Source organism: Protobothrops mucrosquamatus, unplaced genomic scaffold, assembly GCF_001527695.2.
Source record: "Protobothrops mucrosquamatus isolate PMUCROS unplaced genomic scaffold, P.Mucros_1.0 scaffold5826, whole genome shotgun sequence".
NCBI lineage: Eukaryota > Metazoa > Chordata > Lepidosauria > Squamata > Viperidae > Protobothrops > Protobothrops mucrosquamatus.
Window position 1 is genome coordinate 30,289 of NW_015391672.1, and position 15,041 is coordinate 45,329.

At 48.4% G+C, this 15,041-nt stretch overlaps 1 protein-coding gene across 1 annotated transcript in view; it reads right to left on the minus strand.

Annotated features, from left to right (window-relative positions):
* The window catches only part of LOC107299966 (dysferlin-like), a gene marked incomplete at both ends in the record, with an annotated part of 53,222 nt that overhangs the window by 29,718 nt on the left and 8,463 nt on the right, over nt 1-15,041 (minus strand). The window contains 4 exons of the mRNA XM_015829311.1: nt 5,355-5,428; nt 7,940-8,105; nt 9,840-10,001; nt 11,337-11,438. Of these exons, the coding sequence (XP_015684797.1) occupies nt 5,355-5,428; nt 7,940-8,105; nt 9,840-10,001; nt 11,337-11,438 (504 nt within the window). The remainder of the gene's footprint in view (nt 1-5,354; nt 5,429-7,939; nt 8,106-9,839; nt 10,002-11,336; nt 11,439-15,041) is intronic.

The window sequence follows — 15,041 nt, forward strand, 5'->3', positions numbered from 1 at the left end:
GTTTTCTTGCAGACGTTTCATCACCCAGCTAGGTAACATCATCAGTGCTAGAAGGGGGTGGGGCTTGGGAGGAGGAGGAGGAGGAGGCACCAACATCCGCCTTCCATTACTGGGAAGAGAGAATAAGTCTCTTGATAGAAAGAAGGGAAGTTGGAGGACTCTGGGGAGATATGAGCCCCGCTTATTGTCTCCTGGCAGAGCGAGAACGCTCCTATCAACCAGAAGACGCATCGTTTTGGAAGCAGAGCCTTTCAAGCGCCGATATCTAACCTCTTCTTTCCGTGCCGGGACAGGAACATCTCGGTACAGAAAGAAGAGGTCAGATATTCGAGGTCATCCTTTGGCCACGATTTTGGACACTGCCCGGGACAGGATTGGAACATCCTGTTCTGAGCAGTGTCCAAAATCGTGGCCAAAAGATCCAGTAACCGAGGACCTGGCCACGTTTCCTCGTATCGCGCGCCATGAAACCCCACCGCTCCAGATGTGATGCTCTCCAGTGTGCTTCATATCGCATAGTTTGGCTGAACAGCGGCGCCTCCACTCAGATAAGACACCGATAAGCCAGGAGCGGTTCTCCCTCAGATACCCCGAAGAAGCATTAGAGTCACCAGGGTCTTAGTAAACTTGAAGTAGGGGGAGGGGGCTTCAGGTCAAGCAGAGGGTGCCTGCCTGTTGTCCAAACACACAGAGCAGGGAATGGTTCTATCTACTGGGTGGTTATGGCAGAAAGGAGACAACTCTGAGTATTGGAATGAAGACATAACAGAATAAGAATACCAGGGTTGGAAGGGACCTTGGAGGTTGTCTAGTCCAACCCCCTGCTCAAGCAGGAGACCCTGTACTATTTCAGACATGTCTCGTTTAATGAAGAGAAGGACGAGGGGGGACATGATGACAGTCTTCCAGTATCTCAGGGGCTGCCCCAAAGAAGAGGGAGTCAAGCTATTATCCAAAGAAACCTGAAGACAGGAGAAGAAACAACGGATGGAAACTAATCAAGGAGAGAAGCAACCTAGAACTAAGGAGAAACTTCCTGACAGTGAGAACAATTAACCAGTGGAACTACCTGCCTCCAGAAGCTGTGAATGCTCCAACACTGGAGGTTTTTAAGAAGAGGCTGGACAGCCATTTGTCCGAAATGGTAGAGGGTTTACTGCCTGAGCAGGGGTTGGACTAGATGACCTCCAAGGTCCCTTCCAACTTTATTATTATTATCATTATTATTATTATTATTATTATTATTATTATTATTATTATTGTTGTTGTTGTTGTTGTTGTTGTTGTTGTTGTTGTTCTTGTTCTTGTTCTTGTTCTTGTTCTTGTTGTTATTAGTGACTGTCCAGTCTCTTCTTAAAAGCCTTCAGTGATGGAGACCCACAACTTCTAGTGGCAAGCCATTCCACTGGTTAAATGTCCTCGCTGTTAGGAAGTTTCTCCTTAGTTCCAGGTTGCTTCTCTCCTTGATTGGTTTCCATCCGTTGCTTCTTGTCCTGCCTTCAGGGGCTTTGAGAATAGCTTGACTCCCTCTTCTTTGGGGCAGCCCCTGAGATATTGGAAGACTGCTATGGTGTCCCCCCTCGTCCTTCTCTTCATCAAACTGGGCATACTCAATTCCAGCAACCGTTCCTTGTATGTTTTAGCCTCCAGTCCCCTGATCCTCTTTGTTGCTCTTCTCTGCACTCTTTCCAGAGTCTTAACATCTTTTTTACATCGTGGTGACCAAAACTGGATGCCGTATTCCAAGTGTGGCCTTACCAGGACATTATAGAACAGTCCGTGCCCATCTCCATTTGTGAAATATCTCTGTCTCCCCCACAAACCTCTCTCTCTTTTGGACAAGAAATGAACGGGGGGGGGGGAAATACTTCAGAAATATTCTGTATCTCCGACCCAGCCGTCTCTTTTCTTGTGCAAAAATATTTGGCAAGGATGTGTGTCTGAAAGCAACTCACAAGCGGCTGGGCCCGAGATACTCGACACATTCCCCACTGGCCATAAGAACAAGGAAGGGAAGGATCTCTGGCGAACATCTCCTTGGTCAAGGTGAGAATCTGGCTGAGCCTGAGCAATGGGGAGAGCTGGTCCCTACGCACCAAGGAGCCTTTCCAAAAAAGAGAGGAAGACGTACAGCATCCAGTTCTGGTCACAATACAGAGAAGATGCTGAGATCCTGGAAAGAGTGCAGAGAAGAGCAACAGAGATTAGGGGCCACACCTGGAATCCTGCATCCAGTTTTGGTCACCACGATGTAAAGAAGATGCGGAGACTCTGGAAAGAGTGCAGAGAAGAGCAACAAAGAGGATCAGGGGACTGGAGGCCAAAACATATGAAGAACAGTTGCAGGAATTGGGTAGGTCTAGTTTGATGAAGAGAAGGACCAGGGGGGACAAGATAGCAGTCTTCCAGTATCTCAGGGGCTCCCCCAAAGATGAGGGGGTCCACCTATTCTCCAAAGATACCAGAAAGCAAGATAAGAAGCAATGGATGGAAACCAATCAAGGAGAGAAGCAACCTAGAATTAAGGAGAAATTTCCTGACAGTGAGGACGATTAACCAGTGGAACTTCTTGCCTCCAGAAGTCAAGCTATTCTCCAAAGCGCCTGAAGGCAGGACAAGACGCAACTGATAGAAACTAATCAAAGAGAGAAGCAACCTAGCATTAAGGAGGAATTTCCTGACAGTGAGAACAATTAACCAGTGGAACAACCTGCCTCCAGAAATTGTTCTGAAGTAGTTCTGGAGAATTTGTTCAGAAGAAGTTCTGAAGTTGCCTTCAGAAGTTGCCTTCAGAGGTTCCATCACTGGAAGTTTTTAAGAAGAGATTGGACAACCATTTGTCTGATATGGTATAGACTCTCCTGCTTGGCCAGAGAGTTGGACTAGAAGACCTCCAAGGCCCCTTCCGACTCTGTCATCCTGTTCTGTTCTGAATGGCTTGTCTCCAGTAGTTGTGGCTACTCCATCAGTGGAGGTTCTTAAGAAGAGACTACACAGCCAGTTGTCAGAATGGCTTAGGGTCTCCTGCTTGAGCAGAGGTTGGACTAGAAGACCTCCACGGTCCCTTCCAGCTCTGTTATTCTGATGTTTATCTTCTTCTATGCTGCACTGAATAGACTAGACTAGACTAGACTAGACTAGACTAGACTAGACTAGACTAGACTAGGCTAAACTAGAATAGAATAGAATAGAATAGAATAGAATAGAATAGAATAGAATAGAATAGAATAGAATAGAATAGAATGGGATGGGATGGGACGGGACGGGACGGGACGGGACGGGACGGGACGGGACGGGACAGGACAGGAGAGAATGCAGAATAGAATAGAAAATAGAATGGAATGGAATGGAATGGAAGAATAGAATAGAATAGAATAGAATAGAATAGAATAGAATAGAATAGAATAGAATAGAATTATAGAATACAATAGAATACAATAGAACAGAATTACAGAATAGAACAGAACAGAACAGAACAGAACAGAACAGAACAGAATAGAATAGAAGCTGGAAGGGGCCTTGGAGGTCTTCTAGTCCAGCCCCTTGCTCAAGCAGGAGGGCCTATACCATTTCAGACTTGATGGCAAAGGGGGGGCAGGTGGCCCCTGGATGAAACCCAGAGCTGCACCAGAAGGGCCCCAAGGAAGTCAGGGAAACATTGAAACATCCCTGGTGATTCGTGGTCCACCATCTAAACCAGGTTCCTCCAACCTAGATCTGTCTCTCCGGCTGACAGCCTGGCTGGAAACTCCGGGAGTCGGGACTGAGGAACTGCTGCCGGCAAGGCGAGGCTGAACGGAGGTCACCGGAAACAGAGGAGGCAAAATGAAGGATGATCAACTGGGGACATCCTGTAACAGAAGCTCTTAGGATCTCCGTGTGGAACCGCGGAGTTTGACCGAGATCAGATTCAGCGCTGCCAAGACAAACAACTGGCAGGATTATCCAATTACAGTATCCAGCTCATTCAATTATCCAATTATTATAATGATCAATTATTACGTTGACGGAACGATCCCGCCTCAAGAATGCGCACGAAGGGCTCCACTTCGGCTGGAGGGGAAGTATCCAGCGGGCAGGAGCATTTATTTCCACATTTTTTGTCGTTTTTAGGGGGGGAATGGGATGGGGGGGGGAGTTCAGCAGACACATAGTAAGTCTGCAGATGACACGGAACTGGGGCGTGGGGGGGGGCTAATACTTTAGAGAGAAAGGGGAAATTTAAAGAAACCAAGAAGGGCTGAAATAGAATCACACACAGCAGAATTACATAGAGTCGTAGTGTCAGGAGGGGGGACCCTGGAGGTCTTCTACTCCAACCCCTTGCCCAAGGCAGGAGACCTCTGGAGAAACAGTTATCCGATCCTGCATATAATAATAATAATAATAATAATAATAATAATAATAATAATAATAATAATAATAATAATAATAATAATAATAATAATAATAATAATAATAATAATAATAATAATAATAATAGTGAAGTTGGAAGGGACCTTGGAGGTCATCTAGTCCAACCCCCTGCTCAGGCAGGAAACCCTATACCATTTCGGACAAATGGCTGTCCAGTCTCTTTTTAAAAACTTCCAGTGTTGGCGCATTCACCACTTCTGGAGGCAGGTTGTTCCACTGGTTCATTTTTCTCACTCCTTAGTTCTAGGTTGCTTCTCTCCTTGGTCAGTTTCCATCCGTTGCTTCTTGTCCTGCCTTCAGGCGCTTTGGAAAATAGCTTGACTCCCTCTTCTTTGGGGCAGCCCCTGAGATATTGGAACACTGCTATCATGTCCCCCCTTCATTAATCTAGACCAGGGGTGGGCAACCTTAGCTCTTTTATGACTCGTGGACTTCAACTCCCAGAATTCCTGAGGCAGCAAGGCTCAGCTTGGAAACCTCTCCCTTTCCCCTCAGCGTGGCTGGCTCAGGAATTCTGGGAGTTGAAGTCCACCAGTCATGAAGGGGCCAAGGTTGCCTATCTCTGGCCTAGGCTGCTTTATGACTGGTGGACTTCAGCTCCCAGAATTCCTGAGCCAGAATGGCTCAGCTTGGAAGCCTCTCCGTTTCCCCTCAGCATGGCTGGCTCAGGAATTCTGGGAGTTGAAGTCCACAGGTCATAAAAGAGCCAAGGTTGCCTACCCCTGGTCTAGATGTACCCAATTCCTGCATCTCACTCTTTTCCTCACTGACCTCAGCAGCTACCAGTTCTGCACATGCATGCACCATCACCAAGATGCAGTCACCAGCAAACCCAGTTTAGGAAGTGGCACAGCAAACCCAGTTTAGCCTTGAAGCTTGTTCCTTGCTGCTGCTGCTGCTTTCCATATGACGTTTTTCTAGCACCTGAGCCAGCTTACCTGGATTGAGAGGAGAGGTTCTCTGTCATCGATGTCAATCAGAACATCATCTTTTGGGGTGAGGCTCATGTCCTCTGTAAAAAAAAGAAAAAAGGGAAGAAGCTACCTTTAGTTTTGGGAGTTGACTGTTCTTGCTTCCATCCGTGTGTCTTTCACACCATCCCAAAGAGGTCTTTCACGCCAAGAAGATGGAACAAGGTCTTTGGACCCTGTGATTTAGGCACATTGTCTGGGAAGGTTCAAGATATATCAATTTCTAATACTGACATCCGATGAAAAAATTGATTAAGGAACTGTATAAGTACATGCAAAGTTTAAAGATGGAAGAGGAACAAGTTCAAGAAACAATGAGAATATGGGCAAAAAACGTTGGGCATAACATAGAGTTACAAAACTGGCAAAGCCTTCGGGAAAGAAATTCTAAAATAACCAAGGTGGTGTCTTACAAAGAAAACCTATACAAAATGTTCTACAGGTGGCACTTAGCACCTGTGAGGTTAGCAAAAATGTTTATAATAATAATAATGATAAAGTTGGAAGGGACCTTGGAGGTCATCTAGTCCAACCCCCTGCTCAGGGAGGTAACCCTATACCATTTCAGACAAATGGCCGTCCAGTTTCTCCTTAAAAACTTCCAGTGTTGGAGCATTCACCGCTTCTGGAGGCAGGTTGTTCCACTGGTTAATTGTTCTAACTGTCAGGAAGTTTCTCCTTAGTTCCAGGTTGCTTCTCTCCTTCATTAGTTTCCACCCGTTGCTTCTTCTCCTGCCTTCAGGCGCCTTGGAGAATAGCTTGACTCCCTCTTCTTTGGGGCAGCCCCTGAGATACTGGAAGACTGCTATCATGTCCCCCCTCGTCCTTCTCTTCATTAAACTAGACATACCCAATTCCAGCAACCGTTACATGTCTAGCAATTGTTGGAAATGCAGACAAAAACCAGGGACATACTACATCTTGGGTGGACGTGCCCTAAAGTCAAAAGATGCTGGTCAAGAATACATATATGGTTAGAGAAAATGACTAAAAATCACATAGGTTTTAAGCCAGAATTATTTTTGTTAGGTATAATTGTAGGAAATGTTGAGAAGGAATGTGTATATTTAATGTTACATGTACTAACTGCAGAGAGAATTGTATTTGCTCAATGTTGGAAGGGTGAAGAATTACCAGTGGAGGAAGAGATAATTAAGAAAATTTTAGATTGTGCAGAAATGGACAGACTGACATTGAAAATGAAAGAGAAAGAAGATTTAGATTACTTTAGAACAGGGGTAGGCAACCTTGGCTCTTTTATAACTCATAGACTTCAACCATGCTGGCTCAGGAATTCTGGGAGTTGAAGTCCATGAATCATAAAAGAGCCAAGGTTGCCTACCCCTGCTTTAGAACATGGGATACATTTGATCAATGGCTAGAAAAAATGAAGTAGAGAGCAAGGAGTTTAACATGTATTAATAAACTAAACATTGGAACCCAGACAATATGTTGCTGATAAAATATGAAGGATTTGTCACTATAAAAAATTAATAAAATATTGAACAGAAAACGAAAGATATATCAACTTCAAACTACCAAACAGGGCACATGTGAAGTCTTCAACAATCCATCAGTGTTCTGGGTGTTGTAGTCAATAACATCTGGAAAGTGCCACGTTGGAGAAGAAGGACAGATACCATAAAACTGACCCCAAACCAATCAACCCACACATAGCTGACCACGAACAGTCAGACCTTCAGGAAGTCACCACACTCAAATGACGTCAGGTGACCCCAGGTAGTCAAACCTCCAGATGATACTCAAGAACAGGGCTCGCCAAACATGGCAACTTGCAAGACGTGTGGACTTCAACTCCCAGAATTCCCTAGCCAGTCATGTTGGCTGGGGAATGCTGGGAGTTGAAGTCCACAGGCCTTCAAGTTGACAGGTCTGAAGACCCCCCCCCCCCCGCTCAAGAGCCAGGCTTCCTTTGCAAATATCACCTATAACAGTGATGGCGAACCTTTTAGAGACCGAGTGCCCAAACTGCAACCCAAAAGCCACTTATTTATCGCCGGGTGCCAGGTGGGCATGGCCCACTGGGTGGGCATGGCAGATTGGGTGGGTGTGGCCAAGGTGGGCGTGATCACCTCGATGTTGCTCGTGGGGAGGGACGCCTGTGGGGGCCGGGCAGGGTTGGGGGAGATCCAGGGGTCTCTGGCAGGTGGGGTGGTGGGCAAGAGTCTCGTCCTGCGGGGTGAGGCAAGGCAAGGTGAGGCAGGGCAGGGGTGCCATTGTCACAGGGAAAGGTGAAGCAGGGGCTGGGGCGGCTGCTGCCTGACACCATCGGCCCCTGCACACAGAGGCCAGCGAGCGCATGGGTGCTGGGATGCATCCAGCCATGTGGGACCTCGGCGAGTTAGCGGGCGGCTGGTTGAAGAGGGACGGTTGCCATCTTCGGGGCATGGTGCGCGTGCCCACAGAGAGGGCTCCGAGTGTCGCCTCTGGCACGCGTGCCATAGGTTCGCCACCACTGACCTATAATTCATTTGTCCCAGAAAAGCCCCCATTTTTTACGATTCCCCCAAACATCTTCCTCCGCTCCTGACCTGCGTGGGTTTCAGGAAATACGTCCTCTTCTTTGTAGGGGTCGCAGAGGAATCCTTGCAGGGATCGGATGGTGCACTGGCCCACCACCGGTTTGCGACCAAAGGGCCTGTTGTCAATGACTTTGATAATGATGGGAGGGCAGTACAGGTCCTCCCTTGGCAGACGCTGAAAGAAGAACAGGCAGGGTTGGCACCACAGGGCAGAGAGAGGAGGAGAAGACGGGATCATTTTTAATTCAAAGAACGTCGTCAACCGTCCGGCTAGCGAATCCAACACTGAAAAAACTCTACGGCAGGGGTAGTCAACCTTGGCTCTTTTATGACTCGTGGACTTCAACTCCCAGAATTCCTGAGCCAGCACAGCTGGCTCAGGAATTCTGGGAGTTGAAGTCCACGAGTCATAAAAGAGCCAAGGTTGACTACCCCTGCTCTACGGTCTTGAGGTGCCATAAGACGGGGCTTTTCAACCTTTTCACCAATTGTACCACTTTTAGGACATGACAATCTTCAAGTACCACCGGTGTTTAGCAAGGTGTCAAAAGCTTGATGACCCCAAAAAAGGGGAGAAAGCATCGGTTTTAATTTCTTCGGTAGCGGTTCCTTGGCTGAATCACTTTCCCCTTTGCACCGATGAACGTACGACAAATTTATCCGTGTTTATTAATATGCGCCACCGCCTTGGTGGTCAGGTGGCTGGTCGGCCCTTCTGTCTCTCCCTCTCCTTCCTCTCTGTCTTTCACTTGCCTGTACTCCTCCGTTGATCCCTCTGCTCGTCTCACAGAAGCCTTTCCCTTCGCCATCTCTCTGTCTCCGTCCCCTTCTCTTTCCCCAGCATCTTTTTTTCTCTCCCACTCCACCAAAACCTCCTCTTTTTATATCCTCTCCTCTCTCCCCCCTCCTCATCCTCCTTTTCTAGGTGCACCACTCTCTGAGGCCCAGGGAGAGTGCCGGCATCCGTCGCTACCCCAGTCTCACTCCCCGTGCAGTCACCCACTCTCCAACTGATCAGCTGGAGATGTGGGCGCTGATCCTGGGGCCTCTAGTGAGGCCTAGCAGCCCTGCAGCTCCAGCTGACTGTCTCATCCCAAGGCCTGCCTACGACTTCCGGTGATAGCAGAGGCTGCCAGAAGCGCCAATCAGGAACACTGATCCAGGAGCCTCAGCAGACCCCCAGCAACACCGCGGCTCCAGCTGACTCTCCACCTGAAGACAGCGTGCGGCTGCCGGCACCCCTGAGGCTGCCGGAAGCGCCCATCAGCTGGAGCCGTGTGCGCTGATCTCGGGCCCTCAGCAGAGTCCCAGAAACGCCGCAGCTTCAGCTGACTCTTCCCCGGGCCTGTGCGGTGCTGCTGCCGTTTCAGCTCTTCAGCACTGCCACTGCTTCACTACACTTGTCTAGGTCGCGTACCACTTGCCAAGTGCCAAAGTACCACCAGGGATGCGCGTACCACCGGTTGGAAAGCCCTGCCATAAGAGATAATCTTTACTGAATACGTATAATGGCGCTGAAGAAGCAAAGCCAACTCTTGTTTTCCGGCGCAAAATTCCAGTTAGTTAACAATGGCTTTTCGTAACCCCCACCCGCCACGTGTTCACGTCGCCCGATGACATCCTTTCTGTTTGTTATGGGAACGGTCCACTTCTCCATCAGACACCTGCTTTGGATGACGTTGGTTCTCACGGTCCATGGATGGCTTCTTGAAACTCCCTTTTCTTTCCCAGGCTTTCCCTCCCCCCGTTTCTAGGGCAAGGTGAGTAGTGACAGAGGTTAGCAAGCATCTTAGCCATTCAAACCTTGAGAAAGAGTGGAATAGTAAATATAATTTTCTAGACAAATATCACAAGGGAGAGAGAGTAATTCTCACAAGAGACAAGAGAAGGCTGAACGAGGTAGCCTCACCACTTCCATGAAGAGAACGGAGATGTCAAAATTGGGGTTCTTCTTGAGGTTCTTGATAACGGTTGACTGGACCATCTCCCCACCACACTCCACGAGAAGACTGGGAGAAGTGACACTGGCCAACTGGTAGCTCTTCAGGTTTCGAAGACCCCAAGCCAACACCTGTAGCAAAAAAAGCAACAGAGAGGGCCACCATCTATTAAGACCCTAAACCAGGGGTAGGCAACCTTGACTCTTTTATGACTCATGGACTTCAACTCCCAGAATTCCTGAGCCAGCTATGAGTCATAAAAGAGCCAAGGTTGCCTACCCCTGCCCTAAACTGACCGTAGAGGGACCAACACAGTCTTGATGTGGACAACTCAGCTAGAGCTAGTTTCGCGGGTTGTGTTGGGTGTGAGTTGTGGGAGCGGCAGTGGACATTTTCTGTTTTCCAGAGAGGAGGAGGAGATTGTCGCTTAATGACCATTACAAAAAAGGGAATAAAATCAGACATGGTCACAGCCTCTTAAAGGCTGTCACAACTTATGGCCATAATTTCAGGCTCAATTATAGTCGTATGTTGAGGATATGTTGAGCTTGGTCGCTCAACACGAGACACTGGTGAAGTGGGCACAGCAGTGCCTGCATTTTCTGTGTCGCACGAGAAAAGCACATCTTCCTTCCCCTGTCCTCACCACTTTCTACAGAGGGACGATCGAGAGCATCCTGTCATACAGCATCACAGTCTGGTTTAGAAGCATCCCTGCTTCAGACAGGAAGGCGGTGCAGAGAGTGGTGAGGACAGCAGAAAAAATTATTGGCAATTCAGAGAGTGGTGAGGATGGCCGAAAAGATCATTGGCAGTTCCCTCCCTTCCATCCAGGACATAGCACATACGCGTTGCTTGAGCAGGGCCTATAAGATTGTCTGGGACACTACACACCCTCTTCACAACCTCTTTTCCTTGTTACCTTCCGGGAGGACGGGGCTTCGTGGTATCCAAAGCAGAAGATTCAGCCACAGTTTTGTTCCATACAGTGTTAACCTTGTGAACTCCTTCCGTTATGTATTTAAGATGGACAATGATTAACATTTATATGTTACTTATATGTAAGGGTGTAGATCTATACATATGTTGTATATAGTATGTTTCAATGTGTGTTATGTATGTCTACGCTTTGAGAGGAAGCAACTAAATTTCATTTTTAATGTGTGCCGTTGTGCCCACGGTTAAAAAAAACGACAATAAAGGTTATCTAATCTAATCAGAACCTGCGTAGGGTTCTTGCATTTGATGGTGTTACTTTAATCCTACCGCAAACATTTTGTTCTGTGTGTTTTGTGATCCGTTAAGAGTCTGGCTGGTCAGAGGGGGGAACAAACTGACTAGACAAAGAAAATATTTAATTTGCAGAGTGGCACCCTCCCGTGTCCTGACGGCTTTTACAAAAATTAGCAATTCTCTCTCCAGAATGTTTGGAGAGATCCCCGAGTCAAAAGATCTTCTGCACCCACCTCGATGGCCATTCGCTGGAGAACCGGCTTGATTCCTTGAGGGACCATGTAGATGTTGGGCTCCCTCTGGGGTGGAGGGTAGGGCAGGTCCGAATCTGCAGACTGGGAAGAGACATAAATCGGGTCAATGCATCTCTCTTAGGGGGTAAAAGAAAGGGAAGTCCATCCCGCTGGTTCTTCCAACCAACCCAGATCTAAGGAGGAATTTCCTGACAGTGAGAACAATTCATCAGTGGAAAGAAAGTTGCCTCCAGAAGCGGTGAATGCTCCAACACTGGAGGTTTTTGAGAAGAGACTGGACAACCCTTCGTCTGGGATGCTGTAGGGGCTCCTTCTTGAGCAGGGGGTTGGACTAGAAGACCTCCAAGGTCCCCCCCCTCCATTCTGTTATTCTATTATTCTGCTAATCTCTTCTCCAAAGCGCCTGAAGGCAGGACAAGAAGCAACGGATGGAAACTCATGAAGGAGAGAAGCAACCTGGAACTAAGGAGAAACTTCCTGACAGTTAGAACAATTAACCAGTGGAACTACCTGCCTCCAGAAGCGGTGAATGCTCCAACACTGGAAGTTTTTAAGAAGAGACTGGACAGCCATTTGTCCGAAATGGTTTAGGGTTTTCTGCCTGAGCAGGGGGTTGGACTAGATGACCTCCAAGGTCCCTTCCAACTTTACTATTATTATTATTATTATTATTATTATTATTATTATTATTATTATTATTATTATTATTATTAAAATTCAGATGCTTGGCAAATGACTCGTATTTATGACAGTTGCGAGGTGTCCCGGGGGGCGTAAAACGGGACAAAACGGCCGTAAAATGGGGCAAAACGGTCCCATTTGGTCGTAAAACGGGACAAAACGCACTTAAGAAATGTCCCAATGACCATTTTTCACACATGTAACGAACGCAGCATCTCCACGGCCACGTGATCAAAATTCGGACGCCGGGCAACTGGTTCCTATTTACGACGGTCGCAGCGTCCTGGGAGTCACACGATCCCTTTTTGCGACCTTCTGACAACCAAAGTCATTGGGGGGGAAGCCAGGCTCATTTTACAACCGTGTTACTAACTTAACAACGAACAGGAGTCACACTTAACACGGAGGCAAGGAAGATGATAAAATGGGGCAAAACTCACTTCGTAACTGTCTTAGAAATTGGGGGCTCACGTTGTGGTCGTGAGTTGAGGACGACCAACGTAAAATCTGCGGCCGTGGCACTGTGCCGCCAGTTGCCAAAAATCCAGATCGGCGTGCTCGGGAATCGCGGCGCCATCCACCCTCCGCCAGCGCGCAAAATTCCTGCAATTTCAACCATCGCCTCTTGCGAGAACGTGAAGTATTCAAGATCACGTGAAGTATTAATACCACTTTACAACGCCTTAGTAAGGCCACACTTAGAATACTGCATCCAGTTTTGGTCACCACAATGTAAAAAAGATGCTGAGACTCTAGAAAGAGTGCAGAGAAGAGCAACAAAGAGGATCAGGGGACTGGAGGCTAAAGCATATAAGGAACGGCTGCTGGAATTGGGGATGTCTAGTTTAATGAAGAGAAGGACGAGGGGGGACATGATAGCAGTGCTCCAGTATCTCAGGGGCTGCCCCAAAGAAGAGGCAGTCAAGCTATTCTCCAAAGCCCCTGAAGACAGGAGAAGAAACAACGGAGGGAAACTCACCAAGGAGAGAAGCAACCTAGAACTAAGGAGAAACTTCCTGACAGTGAGAACAATTAACCAGTGGAACCACCTGCCTCCAGAAGCGGTGAATGCTCCATCACTGGAAGTCTTTAAGAAGAGACTGGACAGCCATTTGTCTGAAATGATATAGGGTTTCCTGCCTGAGCAGGGGGTCGGACTAGATGACCTCCAAGGTCCCTTCCAACTTTATTATTATTATTAACGTCTGAGCTGCCTGCAGCGCCACCCGGCCCGGCTCTTCCATCTTGGCCCCCAAAATCCCCAGGTTTCCCCCTAAACCCAATCTTGGGGGCGGGGGGGGGAAGTTTAGCCTCCAAAGGAAAGGAAACCCCTAAGGCAGTGGGGGGGGAACCCCCAAAGGCAGCTCTTAAGCAGGGCCAGTTGGAAGTAATTTCACTCGCAGTCACTTTTTCCAGCCCAAAGAATTATTGCATTAAATTAAGGAGGCGTATACATTTCAAACGTCAGATCGGCTCGTATTTATTTATAGATCCCGCCAATGTGTATTTAATAAGGCTGCTGCAGGGAGGCGGGCAGGGTGGGGGCCGGCCAACGCTGCCTGGGGGGGGCGAGTGGGTGGGTGGGGGGGACGGCTACTTCCCCCTGGCAGTTGCCAGGAGCTGCCTAAACAAAACGGCTTGTTGTGCACGATGGCATTGCCAACCCCGCTTGGGCGTAATCGGAGCCCCCCCCTTCCCCAAACGCAGCTCCCCACCGGCACCGCTTTGAAGATTGAAGGGAAAATATTGGGGGACAGCCAAATGGGGGCACCACCCCCTTAAAGATCTTCATCCAATTTGCAGCACCCCCAAAGCCAGACAGAATCTCTTGCAACCAAGCTGTTGGGACACCCCAGCCCGGCCCGGCCCTTGTCCTGCTCTGATGCCCCCTGCAATAGCCACTAGGCCAGTGGTGGGGAACCTAGGGCACGGGTGCCAGAGGCGGCACGCAGAGCCCTCTCTGTGGGCACCCGCGCCGTCGCCCCAGTCCTAGGCCTTCAGTTGGGTTTTATAAAACTTTTTCGCTTTAGGCCTCCGCCGCCGTGTGCAAAAAAAAAAAAGGTTCAATCAATTTCAACTTCTTGCGGGGGGGGGGGGAAAGATCTTGCAAAGTTGGAATTGATTGATTAAACTTTTTAGTTTAACGACGAGAAGGACGAGGGGGGACATGATAGCAGTGTTCCAGTATCTCAGGGGCTGCCCCAAAGAAGAGGGAGTCAAGCTATTCTCCAAAGCCCCTGAAGGCAGGACAAGAAGCAACGGGTGGAAACTCATCAAGGAGAGAAGCAACCTGGAACTAAGGAGAAACTTCCTGAACAATTAAGCAGTGGAACCACCTGCCTCCAGAAGTGGTGAATGCTCCAACACTGGAAGTCTTTAAGAAGAAACTGGACAGCCATTTGTCCGAAATGGTATAAGGTTTCCTGCCTCAGCAGGAGGTTGGACTAGATGACCCCCAAGGTCCCTTCCAACTTTATCATTATTATTATTAGTCCCACCCAGTCTGCCATTACCACCACAGCCATGCCCACCCAATGGGCCACGCCCACCCAATGAGCCACAGCCACCCGGCACCTAACTATTATTATTATTATTTAAATTTATATACCGACCTATCTCCCTTACGGGACTCAGGGCGGTGAACAGGCAATAATAAAAATCACAGTAAATATTACATAAAAGCCTGCTCTAAAATATAAAACCCCTAACAAAACCCAATCAAAACTACGCCAGGCCGGCCGCATGGTGCATAAGTGGGTTTTCGGTGGCAGTTTGGGCACTCGGTCTCTAAACCAGTGGTTCTCAACCTTTTTAATGCCGCGACCCCAACCTGTCGTAAGTCGAGGACTAAACCGGTCGTAAGTCGAGGACTACCCAACCGGTCGTAAGTCGAGGACTTTCCCTGCCCGGGAGCACCGCGCATGCGTGGTTCCGCCCCCTGCGCCGGCCGAGGCGTAGCTGGCAAGCGGCAGAGACGGAGCAGGCCGACCACCAGCTGGCCCA